The 14,631-nt window shown below is 37.4% G+C and overlaps 1 protein-coding gene across 5 annotated transcripts in view; it reads right to left on the bottom strand.

Annotated features, from left to right (window-relative positions):
* Positions 1-8,111: 8,111 nt before the first annotated feature.
* Positions 8,112-14,631, bottom strand: part of HACE1 (HECT domain and ankyrin repeat containing E3 ubiquitin protein ligase 1) — a 49,043-nt gene continuing 42,523 nt past the window's right edge. For all 5 annotated transcript variants that reach the window (XM_079326175.1, XM_079326174.1, XM_079326177.1 and 2 more), the window contains exons 23-24: positions 10,618-10,731; positions 8,112-10,179 (exon numbers count right to left, since the gene is read on the bottom strand). In XM_079326175.1, coding sequence (XP_079182301.1) covers positions 10,077-10,179; positions 10,618-10,731 — 217 coding nt within the window. In that variant the 3' untranslated portion in view covers positions 8,112-10,076. The remainder of the gene's footprint in view (positions 10,180-10,617; positions 10,732-14,631) is intronic.

Consider the following 14,631-nt stretch of genomic DNA (forward strand, 5'->3'; position numbering starts at 1 on the left):
CAGAGTCTCCTCTGACATCACCATGATCTTCCTCACTGCATTTTCTAATATGTGCCAACCTTTAAAGCATCTGCCCTAATAATCAGAGCTGCTAATGAAAACTGGAAATAGCTGTGAAAGCTAAAGGAAAATTTATTGTTAACATTTTTCAAGGCTGGCACAAGCATGTGCTTGGTGTATGTGCAAGGAGAGAGACTCATCCACACACAAAACCACAATAGGAGTCAGCTGAGGGGGCCACAGTGGAGAACATCTCAGACTGCTGGTCCATCTGGTGGCATGAATTAAATAACATTCAATGCAGAGCAAAAAATACAGTTAAAGTGTTTCCACAAAACAGAGTTCTTTCTTTCTAACCTGCTTTCTTTATGACTAATGGAAGGATAATTCCCCCATCAAGAGAAGAAAGATGAGAGAGGGAGGAGAGAGAAAAAAGAAGCAAGAGAGAGAAGGGCAGTTGTAGTCACCAGGGCTGGAGAGAAACGGGGAGAAGATCCCAGAGCTGACAAGTCTCAGGTGATCATTGCAACAGCCCTCCTGCAGTTTCTGCAAACAATTAGAAGAGAGATAGGAGTCTGTTCTTGTCCATGCATCCAAAGGGGCCTCCTCAGTTTTTATAGTCCCTTTGTTTGCCCATCAGGCTTCTCCTTCAAGGCATTAATTTTATCCTCTTTTAAGTAAAGCTGTTTTACTGACACATTTGGACAATATTTGCAGCCTGAGCTCTGAAACAAAGAGATGATGTATTCAGCAGCCTGTGCACACCACATTTCTGTGGAAACTTCTTCCCCAGTTTGCCCTAGGTACCCTGTGATATGTAGCAGAGGAAATGCCTTATCAAGACATTGATGCTTTCTCTGGAGACTACTGATCAGTCTTTTCCTACCACAGTCTTTGAGATCCAGCAAAAAAGAGGAAATATGGTCTTAGGACAACGTAAGCAGAAACACATGTTCCTCCAAAATTCAGAATTTTAAGAACTGCTCAAGACTACATATGAAGATACAGATGGCAGATGTTATCTTTCATATTTCAAGCTGGTCTTATACATGGAGAAAGAATCTAAAGACAGTAAAAGGCTCCTCAAAGGTAAGTGTCCTGATTTGTGTTACCTGGATTCAGTACAGATTTAGATAAATCAAGACTCAGAACATAAATTTAGCAGTTTGGCAATAAAAAGAAATCAAAAATGGGAGGAAATGACGAGGCATATTATTCGAAGGTCAAATTCACACCTCCCACAGGGAGCTGTCTACAAAAAAAAAGGCTAACATACAAAACACTAAATTCATTAGAGGAAAGAGGAATTGGACTAATTAACTCTGTATTAAATACTATTCATTAGAGGCATACTGTGTGATCCTCCCATTCCAGCAACTTATACTGATTTCTAAGCAAGAGACCATTTCTTAAACAAGTAATTGATAAAAATTATGTTTCTGCCCAAAAGTTAAAAGATTTTGGAATCTCAGCAAAGGTTTCTGAATAAGGACCTTCCATTACCCACCAATTTACATAAGTCTGATGAACAGGATATCCCACATTTAGTTTGGTCTTTGGCAGCTGGAAGAACTGGTATCCTACAAAGACTGAAATCAGATAAAAATGTCAAAATAGCTAAGTTCCCTTACTTAAGCAGGTTCAGACATACTAAACTAGTACAGCTTTATGGTTCAGGATCAGAGTATTTTGTCCTAAGGCAGCAAAATCAGTGGAAATATTTTATATACTTGGCACTCCTTTTTTGAGGGACAGTAGGAGTTGATGTTTGGCATAAATCACCACATAACTATGTGTCACCTTCAAAATTAGAGACCTTCAAACTCTGCAGATTCTTTGCTGGTTTACTGCTTTCCATCCTGTCTTCCATCCTCCTCAGAAGCCTTCCTGATGCTGTGAAATTTGATTTGCCTGAAGGGGAGGGAAATTGCATGAAATTGAAAGATCTGATATTCCACAATCATAGGAAAAACAAGGTATGCTTTAAAAAAGCAGCACCTCTGTAGAGGTGAAGGATAGCACCCTGGATGAAGAGATCAGCACATTTCTGGAAAAATCAAGAAACTCCCCAACCTTGCTCCCAAATTGTTGAGTTTTTTAAGTGCCATCCCCTTCAAACACAGACCAAAAGTCTTTTCGTGTATGTAACTGTTCTTCTTAAAATGACACAAGTGCACTGAGTTTTATTTTATTAAACCAAAAATCACATTCATTGCAAATGCATACTGAAGGTCCAGATTAGATTTAGAGTCTGTACATAACAAAAACAAAAATGCAGACTCTATAGATTACACCAGTGGGAGCTTGTACAAATAGAAAAAAGATAGGATTGACATCAGATGGACTTGCAGCATGGGTTCAACTTTAGGCAGTTAGTCTTGGGACAGAAGTTTCCAGGTGAGGCTGAATGGATACAGGAACAGACCCAAGTAAGAGGAGTATGAAGGCTTCTGAAAATTAAATTCACTTCTGCTTTAAGGAGAAATATTTGCCTGCCGTAGGATAACTCCTACTGCTTAAAAGCAACTTTTCAACTTTGTGACAAACTGGAAAGCAACACTTAGATTCTTATTTATCTGAACACCAAGGAATCAGCATTAAACCATGGGGATTTCCCACCTTATCAGAAGCACCTCTCCATTCAGACCATCAGTGTCTGGGTGTAAAAGCCTACAAAGGTTCTTGACAAGATGGTGCTTCCAGGGCAAATCAAAACACCCGAGTCACACTTTTATGGAACATCCCTGCCAGTTCACTGGTTATCAGACATCACTGCTTTCCAGACAGAGCGCAGAAACAAACGTATTCCCCCACATTTTACCAAGCATATGGTCATGGTGACAGGGCAGGACTAGACACTGATGCAGAAGCAAGTCTTGGAGAGAGTTTGGTTGATCCCAAGCCCATCTATTACCATTTTCAAAATCTGTGACTGGCAAGCACTAAACAGCATTTTCAAGATACTGAGGTTTCCTGAGCACAAGTTTATGACAACCATCTGCTGTGGTTTGCACCAGCTGCCAGAAGGGCTCAGCAGGATGGGTGAGACAGAAGAGCAAGTACACTCCTGAGACCCCACTCAAGGGCAGTCCCCAAGGAACAGAAGTAAACCCTGGGTGAAAACACAGACACTGTGCCTGGATTGTCCCACATATCCCTGCCAAACGCAGGGGCTTGCGTGGTGTCACGCAGGCACAGAGGCTGTCTGGTCCCTCAGAAGTTTACAGTGTAACTGCAGTAGCACAGCCTACGTACAGGGACACAAAGGGATTCACCCAGGTTGCAAAGGGGGTCAGAGGCAGGCGCAGACATCAAACACGAGCCGCAGCAGCCTCCCTGTCATCTGCCTGTCCATTGAACTCTGCTGTCTGTTAGCTACAAAGAGACATGACAGAGCAAAAGACCCTGGTGAACTCACATCAAACCAGTCAGGACTGAGTAACCGAGAAGCTTGGTACTGGAAACAAGACAGAGAGACAAGCAGAAACAAAACCTACAGGCCAGCAGGGCAAGACATGGTAAAAGGGTTTTTTATTTGTTGCTTTTTTCTGTAAAAGACAGTAAGAAAAACCTTTTCTTCAAGCACACACACAAAGTGCACATTGCTATGAGCTGTAATTACACGCTACTGGGACTTTTAGATATTTTAAATCAAAGTATTAATGCACCTTATAAAAAGCACAGCTTTACATTAAAGATTATCACCGTTGTTCACTCATGCATTTCTATTATTTTTGTCCATTCCTCTAGTAGCATTACCACTGAAGACACAGGAAATTGTTGCAGAATGTACAATTGTACAGAATTGTACAGAAACTAATGAAGAACAAAGACTGAAAGTATATTTGCCTAAATTGCCACAATGTAGTCAATACTGAAGATGGAGATTCTAAATATGCTAAAAAAACCCATTTCCACAAAGAGCTACAACCTAAGCAGAGAAACACAGAGACTATTTCCAAAACAAATAAACACACAACATAAATAAGGTGTATTTTAAAATTATGTCAAGGCACTAAGGACCAAAAGCACAGATATGACTATTGACCCCCACGTGTCCTGCCCATGGATTTTACATTTAGAATTTTCCTAGACCAGAGACACATTTCAGCAGTTATTCATGCCACTGTGCTTAAGGGGGAGCATCTCACATCCATAGAAGGGAGCTCCCTCTCACATACAATTTGAAGTAGTGCCCTTTCAGCAGAAGCTTAACTTGCTTTAGGCAAACACCGCCAAAAAATCTGCCTTAAGGCATGGGGTGGGAGGGATATACCAAAACAAACCAGCAGTAGGCTTATTCTGAGATAGCAGCAAACACAAAGAAAATCTACCATGCTCCAGCAACCCTCCTGGCTGTGCCCAACCAGCCTTCCCAGTCTCAGTGGCAGCAGACTGCAGCCTTCAGACCAGGCAGGGAAGAAAAAAGGATCATACCTCTACAAGGCCCAGGCACTTTTCCCATCTGCCAGCTGAGTGACGTATCTGTTCACAAAACACCCATTACTCCACATTTATACTCAGGACACGACTCACCTCTTTCCTGATGATACTCTTCACTTTCACAAGTGTGCCTCTACCATTTATTTCCTCTTTTTTCTTGCTTATGGTCCTACACCTAAGAGCATCACTAATATGTCCCACAAATCAGGGGCAAAGCACAGTAGTTGTCTTCAGGCCACCTCTCCAAACCTAATCTAATACAAAATTTAGATCCCCCATAGTACAATCCCATCTTTTAGCTGACATACACCAAAAAGCCAAGCTGTCGTAACATCCACAGGCATCCACATACCAATCAATAGCTGCATCACTTTGTATAAATAAAGAGAGCAATTAGAAGAATTAATCGAAAATAGTGTTTATACATTGACCTAAATACATCAGAATAAACTTACCAGCACAGAAAAGCTGTCTATTAGACACCTGTGAAATCTTTGCCCTATGCATGCTACCTAGTATCATTCTTTCAAGCGTTCAGTTTTCTTTCCAATCCATGTAATTTGTAGACCAAAGGTGTTTTTATATACTGGACAGCACTAGGGTTCAGTTTCCTTTTAGCAGGGGTTATAAATTTGACTAGACAGCAACAATTGCTTTTTAATCTAAGCAAACTGGTATGTCAGAGGCAATCAGTATGGCGAAGCTATCCCAGGAGTATCCTAATAATCCCAATGAATCACTTGGCCCTGTATGAAACTGAATAGTTGAACTCTTGGCACAGAATGTCACAAGCACTCAATGCAGCAAGTATATGCAGCTACAAACAGTGAGCTCAAGGACACTTCCCTTCATAGTGTTTGTACTCCTGCTCAACTTCTGTTCTTTTGGCATCAACCAGTTTCCAACCATATTAGTGTATTTTATTTTTTAAAAACAATTTCCCACTAGAAAAACACAACACATATTTAGGGATGTTATTTGCTATTCCTACCAATGGTTATATGTAACATTCAGAGAAAAAGATCAGGAAAAATCTGGGAGGGGTCTGATATAAGACAAAATCTATTGATGTAAAGTAGTTAATAAAATAAGAAGACCAAAGTGCTTCTGATGAGAGACTTTTTAACACACAAGTGATTGCCACACAAATGGTATTGATTTCAGAGGAAATATTTCAGTGGATCACCTTCTTAGTGGTGTTTTGAGCCTAATCTGTATTTCAAACAATGTATTTCTGCATTTCAAACAATCTTCTCCAACTAAATTATATGCCATTTATGGAAAGATAATGCCATTTTTAAACTCAAACTAAAGGTGCAATCTTTTCCATTTTTATTAATATATTCTATTCGTTTGAATTATATGCAGATTTGTAAAACTGAAATTAGAAATATTGCTTTACACACACAATTAGAAATGTTTCAATATACCTAACTGCACAGAGCTATTTTCAAATGAAACTAGCCAGTAATTAACCTAAGTCAGTAACCTTACACTAGGATTCCTTATGTGGTGTGATTCCTACTGCCTCTAAACAACAGCTAGATCCACAGAAATAATTTAATTTTGTTAGTGTCCTTGGAGTGTAAAAATGTTGTTGAATTGACAAGTATGTCCGTAAAACATGTATCACACTCTCTTGTCTATCTATCTTGCCTCTTGTCTGTATGATTACCTATAGTAAGTGTGGATAAAAACAGATGTTCTGACTTGAAAAGCACTTATCTTTACAACTCAAGAATCCCTGAGGAGGTTTAATCTAGTTGATTTAAAGCTTTGGTTCTTAGCATCAGTTTATGAGTTTGCTGATTTTACTTCTTAACTAGACAAATGCTCTTCTATAGACATGATAGAAATTCTCAGCAATAATAGCTGCATAAACTACTGACTTGCCCATAATTTCTAAAGCACAGGTGATCCTAATATTTTTTCCTACTGTGCACGTGAAAGTCTCCAAGTGACTGGAAAATTCAGGCCAACCACCATCTTGTTCTCATTCCATTTTCAATCTTATTTGACTATGGAACATACAGTAGGAGTCATTAAGCCGCATTTCACAGTTTATGGTTTTAATGGTTTTGCAACATGAGATGCACAACACATTTTCAAGCATCAAAGACTAGGCTTTGCTATCTAACATTTCATAAAGATAATAAAATGTAATGAGCACTCATGATCTATGATCTGACAAGACATCTGTTCTGTTCTTTCCAAGATAAAAAGACTCACCCTGCCTTGTAGTGGCACAGTGGGAAAGAACAAATATAAACCAATTAACCATTCTAAACTATAAGCTATATTAAGTTATAGTTTCTCAACAGGCTTTTCATACCCTGTTGCTAATAGGGCACAGGTGTCCTAAAAACAGTCTTTCAATGCAGTAATTAAATCCTGCTAATTTCACATGGTCAGCTGCAGTCAACAGCATTGTTTGGTTTCAGCAGGAAAAAACCCTGTTCAAAACAAGTGCTAACAAGGTTGATGTTATACCAAGAGTCCAGTATCAATAGCTCTCCTCCCATTTTCTACATCTTTACATCATGCTTTGTTATTACAGGAGGATTTTAGAGAAATTTCATTCTGATCTCTTTGGGGAGCTAAGTAGTGCAAACATTTCAAGAAATCCTACAAGATACATCATAAGGGACATGACTAACATGGGGCACAGAGGCAACAAGAATAATCTGCTTTACCATTGTGAGGCTGTTAACAGGGAGATCTGCCATAGGAAGCTGCTGAGAACATTAAAACTCTGCCCTCCTTTACATTTCAAAACCAGCTGCCAAGCATGTTAGGTGAACTGTTTGAGACCAAACTGTTTGTTGACACCTACAGTACAATATAGAAGAGGAAAAAAAATTTCTTTTTTGTCTTCATTCAGCCTTGCAGTATGACCCACTTGGAACACTGCAGGAGTATGCAATGTTCTGGCTTCTTGGAAACTGCTGTATATTTCTGTAAATAAAACATGTGAAAGGGAAAAAAATCACAGACTGCATAGCAGTTAAAGAACATTATTTATGGTAAAACCTTAGATAAAGACAAAAATCCCAATTTACATAAAGAAAACAAATAGCCAATGCCTAATAAAACTGTATTGCTCAACACACTGTCCTCCTATCAATCTATTTTGTAGAAGCACATGGTAAAATAAGCAATAGAACCAGGAAACCAAGCACAGCCCAGTTGTGCAAGAAAGCAAAGTACTTTTCCTGAACTGAAGGATTCAGGGCAACTGGGATTTAATATTAAACCCCACACATCCTCAGACATGTAACCTATTCAGGTAGCCTAAGCTTCCTCAAGCATGCCAGAGAATAACAGCACCTGCTCATTTCCTTTCAGGAAAAGGAATGAAACCTTCTGATTTCAGTGAGGATTATTTGGGCAAGCTTTGGTTCATTCCCTGCACTTCTTGTCACCCCATTCACTTTTAACGTTTTCACTTGGTTTCGGAATATTGCTCTTTTTTTGTTAACATTTCATTTCTTTAGTTCCTTCTCCTCTCTGTTCACCTTTTTTCCCTGATTTCATCATTTTAGTTGGAGTAATTTTGGCAAGTTTTGGTCCTTTTCACTGTGCCTCATTTAATCTCAGTCTATTTGGTTGTAGTCACTCTATTTCCAAATTTTCTGCTTTTCTTCAATTGCACTTGAAAAAAAAAAATGTTTATCATATTTCCTTTCCAGAGCATTTGTTAGACTTTGCTCTCTGATTTTAAGATTTCATACCCTTTCACCCTTTCCTGAAAGCAATAACCAAGCAACTTTTCCTGGATTGTCCTGCTGGAAGAGTCTGCTCTTTCCAGTAACTAAAACTGGTATTCTCCTCATGTTGCAGCCACAGACTCTGCCTCAGAATTTAAATCAACATTTATACAACATGTGCACAAACAGAACCTAAAAGGAAGTGAAGCTAATAAGTTCATATATAAAGCTTAGTTCAGAGGAAAATTACCATGGCAAGATGGTCCATGGATTTCTCTCTCACTCCCCCAGAGAGATTATGTATGCTTTAGATTAGAATAAATAAAATATGAAAAAAAACCAGCACTAAGTAAGCAGCCTAAATCAGCTAGTGAATTCAGGCTACACATGTATTAGCACTTGGTATAGGAAAGTATCAAGGGATCAGTAGGAAACAGTTTCTGCTGTGGACCTGAACCTCAAAATTTGCCTGTTTGGTGGGTTTGCTGTGACCAAGTTAATTTGTGAACTCTTCAGATCTGTACTATTCTTCCGTGATATTCTTCATATCATTTAAGCCTTGCAGACATAAATTTGATGTTCATCCATTAGCATTTGGTACATTTTTGGATCAATTTTTTCTGTCTAATTTCATCTGGACAGAATCCAATTTGCATTCTTTAAGGCAAAAGCATGACAAGCAGGGATGACTGGAATAATTCACAAAGAAAAAAAACATACCCACAACTGAGAAAACATACCAACAACAAAAAAACATTCCCAGACTGAACCAAAACAATAATGTAGGGACCCCAGGGTCCCTAGAAAAGCAGTTATGCAACAGCATCATCAACCCAAACATGTGCAGCTACTTACCAAATGTGCTGAGCTCTTGCTGTGTATTTTTGGATAAGTGTAACACATTCTAATTCTATATAAATTTTGACATGAGATTCTATCATAGTTTAGTCAGTTAACCTCCTAAGCTCAGTTTACTTCCTTGTGTATTTTTTTATGTCCATCCATACACTTTGACTATGACTCCTCAAATACTGGTTCCATGACAATTTAAATTATAGAAAGATTAATAATAAACCTAGTAGAAAACAGAATAATCTGCTCACAGAGACACATACATTCCAATTTTGGTTAAAATATTAAAATTTAATTAATACCTTTGAACATACAATTATGTCAAGGGAAGAGTAAAGTCATTCAAACAATGGATATAGATCTTAAACAATATTTACAAATTCTAAACTGCAAGTTGACTAAAAAGTCACAAATACTTTAAATATTTAGTAGAATATAGTGTAAATTTTAATATAAACTAGATAAACTCAATCTGTAGGTTTTTTCCAGTCATAACAGTCTAATCTTTACATTTTATACACATTAGAATACTAAAAAGTTATAAAATTTTATTTCTGTTGCTATGCAAAGAAATGGAAAATACATCAGCTCTTACTGTACAATATTCCAATTGAACTTTCTGTAGTGGTCTGCAAAAATAAATGGCACTTTCACATGCAACAAGGCATAAAGTACAACTCTTTTCATTTGCAGTATTCCATCTGAGTGCAAAGTAAACTGCAATGCAAATGTCATTCAACCACATAGCTGGAAATCGAATGTAAACTGTGGAAAGAGATTCTGAAAAACTTTCTCAGATTGAAGTAATAATGAAAAGCATGTAAACTGATTTCCATACAGATCTGTAATTTTAAAAAATGAAAATACAGCATACTGAAAAGTTTGTTATGATGGTATCAGAGCTACCTTGACAAGACAATAATAAAGGAAAAGCTGATGATGCTATGCCAGTTCTGAAGTCCATCCCTGCCAAAGGGCTGCAGCATCTAAGATGCTTTCCTATTGACAGTTTCCAAAATTACTTCTGCCACTCAAAATTGCACATTAACAGTCAGATGGGTTTTCTAGACTTCATTATGCCATTGTATAACCATAGCTTCCACAGTGCAATGCCACAAGAAGCCTGTCTTTCAGGATTTCTTTACTTGGATATTCAGGTAACTTGAGCATGTTGATACTGGAAAAAAAAAAAAAAAAGGACACCACAGTTCAGTAAAAAACTCAATATTAAACATTTGATTAAAACCTCTGAAGAGATCACATGTATGGAAGAAAACAAGCCTGTGCAGACATATAGTGCCACTGAGCATTTGAATATATTGTAGGAAATTAAGTTGCTTTTTCACTTCAGTAAGTTCTAATACAATATTTAACTTTAATATTCCTTTATTAATTTAATTACCTTTTATGAGACAAATTTGAGTTGCATACAATGAGCAAACAATGTAACATCATTTGGGACAAAACCCACCACTTTCATGTTGGAGAGTGAATATTGCAGAAACTGTTTAAAACTTTTTGGACCTTTTAATATTCTAAAGAACTACACTTTTGACAGTGACTGCCATGAAAAAGCCCTGGTTTTAAGATATTTTAATGAGAATAGTTAACATACCATGTGCTTGATGTTGGTAAAAGATTTGCAGTATATGGTACAGCAGCAATAGTAAAATTTTGCAATCCGCTGCCACCCATTATGTGGGCAAAGCCACCATGAGGCACCCTGGAACTGAGAAAATGTACAGAAATTAGAGCAGTGTGATTTTGCTAAAAGGAAAAAAACATGTAATCTTTACACTGAAAATATCTCTTACTTAGGATAATTTGACAGTTACTAATACTATTATCCAAGTTCCCTTTTTCTTGCTGATATCAAAATTCTTGTTGTTTAAAAGCTTTTAATTACTAGACTGAATAACACATCAGTCCACTTAGGATATGCACCATATTGTTTGACTGACATTCAAGATAATTCTGCCTGCAAGAAGGACTCATTTCTATAACCAGTTTTTGTAGCAGAATGTTCACAGAATCAGAATATTCTGAGTTGGTAAGGACCCACCAGGATTGAAATCTGACTCCTAACACTGCAGAGATCACACCACTTGCCTGAGAGCATTGTCCAAACCCTTCCTGAACTCTGTCAGGCTGGTACTGTGACCATTTCCCTGGGCAGCCTGTTCCAGTGCCCAACCACCTTCTGGGGGAAGAGCCTTTCCCTAACATCCAACCTAAACCTCCCTGACACGGCTTCACATCATTCCCTTGGGTCCTGCCTCTGGTGACCAGTGAAGAGATCAGTGCCTGCTGCTCCTCTTCCCCTCCTGAGGAAGCTGTAGACTGAAATGAGGTTTCCAAGGTCCCCCTTCAGACTCCTCTTCTGCAGCCTGAACAGACTAAGTGACCCCAGCCACTCCTCATACAGCTTCTCCTCAAGGCCCTTCACCATCCTTACTGCCTCTGAATGCTTTCTAACAGATTTATATCCTTCTTATAGTGTGACATTATCTCAGTTAAGACAAACATGTCTATTTGTGTTAAAAGTTTAAGCTACATCACAAAACAGTTTATTCTCTGATTACTATCTGTGGGACAAATGACCAAAGTGTCCTTGACATGTCTGTGCATTTACTACCTCAGACCAAATATTTCAAGTAACTAATAAAAACATTACATCAGTCACACTATAGCCCAGTGACAAACTGTAGCAAAACTAGAATGCACTAAAAAAAAATCACTAGCATCTTCAATCTCTGATTGCAAACTGCAATCTCACTTAATCATATTACTCTTTCTTTTTGATTTACCAACATACTATTTAAAGATTACTCCAGGTGTAAATGGGCAATAGCTCATTGTTCAGACACCTTCTTTGTCATTCTAAACTAACAAATAAAAAAAATTCAGATATACAGATATTTTCATAATATCAATTTAAGCTGACATACACTACAAGGTAACATCTTGCTAGCACAGCCCTTGCATCCAAAAAACCTCAAATCGTCCCCCTCCAACTCCACTATAATGAAAGGATAAAGGAAGTTGAATGCATTAGGAACAATGCCACCAGTAGGGAGAGGATGATTATCCTTTCTCTGCACTTGGGGAAAAATATCCAGCTCCCAACCCCCCACTATAAGAGTGACACGGACATAATCCAGCAAGCTGAGTGAAGGCCCACAAAGATTGTAAAGGATTGGAACACCTGACACAAGACAAAAGTGAGCTGAGACTGTTCAGGCTGGAGAAGTGAAAGCTTAGAACTATCTGATCAATGTGTATAAATACCTGAAGGAAGAGATAAATAAAATGAAGCAGTGGTCTCCAGTTACAGTATAAGAGACAATGGGCACAAATTGAAGTCTAGGAAATTTCCATTTAAACATAAGGAACACTTTTATACTCTGAGGTGGTCAAACACCTCAAGTACAAGTTGAGAAGAGGTCAGCATTCCAGGAGACAGTCAAAATCAGAGCATCCAGCTGTAGCTGGCCCTGCTCTGAATACCATATTGGATGAGACAATGAGATTGCTTCAGTTGGTTAGAGCATGGTACTAATAATGCCAAGGTTGATCCCTGTATGAGCCATTCACTTGAGTTGGATCTGATAATCCTTGTGCACCTCTTTCAACTCAAGAATATTCTGTGAAAGTTAATCTCAAGAGGTCCCTTTCAGTCTCAGCTATTCTGTGATTTTTGTACCTAGCAAAGAAAGAATCTGATAAAACAAAATAAATCTTCCAAAAATATGTAACAGCTGTTAGAATTTGGGATTACAGGTACCTATACTAAAAGCAGTGCTCCCATATTCACCAAATCAAGTGACTGTAAAAGCCAGAAGCAAGTGTAACAGAAGTAATGTTTCCACTCACAGTGAAACTACCTGGCAAAAATGCAAAAGCATGATGGTTACTGCTGCTGAATGTGAAGGAGCTGGGACACAACTCACAGTAACACCTTTTAAACATACCTTTTAGAACTAGCTGTAGTATGCAACACATAAATCTGTATTACCTAGCTTAACAACAGCAATATTGAACATATAGTTCTAACACTGCTACACAAAGTAACCACTATGGAGAGAAGTGCTGATTATTTGCAGCATATAATTTCTGACACAAATAGAATTGTGCTTACAGCAACATTTCAGAACAACAGTAAAAGATAGTACATCAGTACTTTTATACCACAATTTTGGCTCACATCCCAATACAATCCTGCGTCCCCTGCAACAACTTTTCTCCCCTCTGATAAACATCCCACACTCAAATCAGCAAGAAAACAGAGACCTAACTGCTAAAAATTTCTTTCAATGTTTTTCAATTTTTTTTCAATGTACCTTATTATAATATTTTCCATATAACAAGACAAAATTGTTAATCATGGTCAAGGCTTTGAACATTTAAAGAAAGAGATTGCTGCCAACTTGTACCTCCAAGAATGAGTTTTCTCTCTAAGCAAACCACTGCCAATATAGTAAAGAAAACCTTTTGAATAGATGCAAAAAATATCACAATAGCTGTGAGTAAGAGCAACAACAAAATTTCATAGTTTTGGAAATTTCTACATTTACATCTGAATTGTGACTTTTCTACATATTTTTCCACTGACAAGTTTTGAATAAATTTCCTTAGAATGAAAACACTGCAGAAGTGATTTTTAAGCTTGTTTCCTTTTTCTTATGTGACAGTAGACACATAAATCTTTCATATTTAACAGCAATGCTGAATTTTTCTTAAATGAGCATAAGCATATTGCTTATTGCTCAACCAAAACTGAAGTTCTATACAATCTTTGCAGCTGTAAAATACAAATAAAGTAGAATTTATAATTTAAAATCCATCAAGCTGTCAACACTTCCTTCTAACTGTTCACTAAAAAACCCATCAGAAGTTGCCAGTGGAGAATTAACAATAAATTAGCCAAATACTATTATAAATATCAAAGAGATCAAGAGGGAGAAAAATAAAAGCTAGAATTGGCAATATCATTTTGAGCAGCTGTTAGCTGAGAAAGAATAAATGGCATCGTAAGTGAACTTTCAGACCCCCAACACAAAAAAATTTAGGCATTTTCTTGAGTGTGCTAAGACCTTCAAATATGTTCAAACTTTGCTCATGACAATTACTATTAAAAAAGTCTCAAAATTAGCATTGCATTTGTCATTAATACCATTTCCACTGAAACTACCAGAGCAAAACTTCGTAAGAGAAAAACAGAAAGAGAAGACAAAAGGTAAAGTCTAAAAAATATTTAGAGATGTCAAAGAAACACTGAAGACATAATCATAAATCTAAGTATCTTATTTAATTCACTAGATTAATTTCACAGTCTTTGATTGGAAAGAAAGAATAGTTCCACTTCACACACACACACAAAGAAAATCAAGTAAGTGAATGTACAGAAGAGATTAAAGAGAAATGGAGAGAAAAAAAATACTTTTAAATGTAGCCAAGCAACCAATACCCATAGAAACAAATTCTTCACTAAGGCAAGAAAAATATCATTGTTTGAAATCAGGTATACTTTTAATGTAAAATTTTACTTAAGATACCAGTCTGACTACTGTACTAGGCTCACAGAAAAGTCAGCATCTGAATCTTCCATTTAAAAAAAAGTAGGACTGCC

Source organism: Erithacus rubecula (genome assembly GCF_903797595.1).
Source record: "Erithacus rubecula genome assembly, chromosome: 2".
Classification (NCBI taxonomy): Eukaryota; Metazoa; Chordata; class Aves; order Passeriformes; family Muscicapidae; genus Erithacus; species Erithacus rubecula.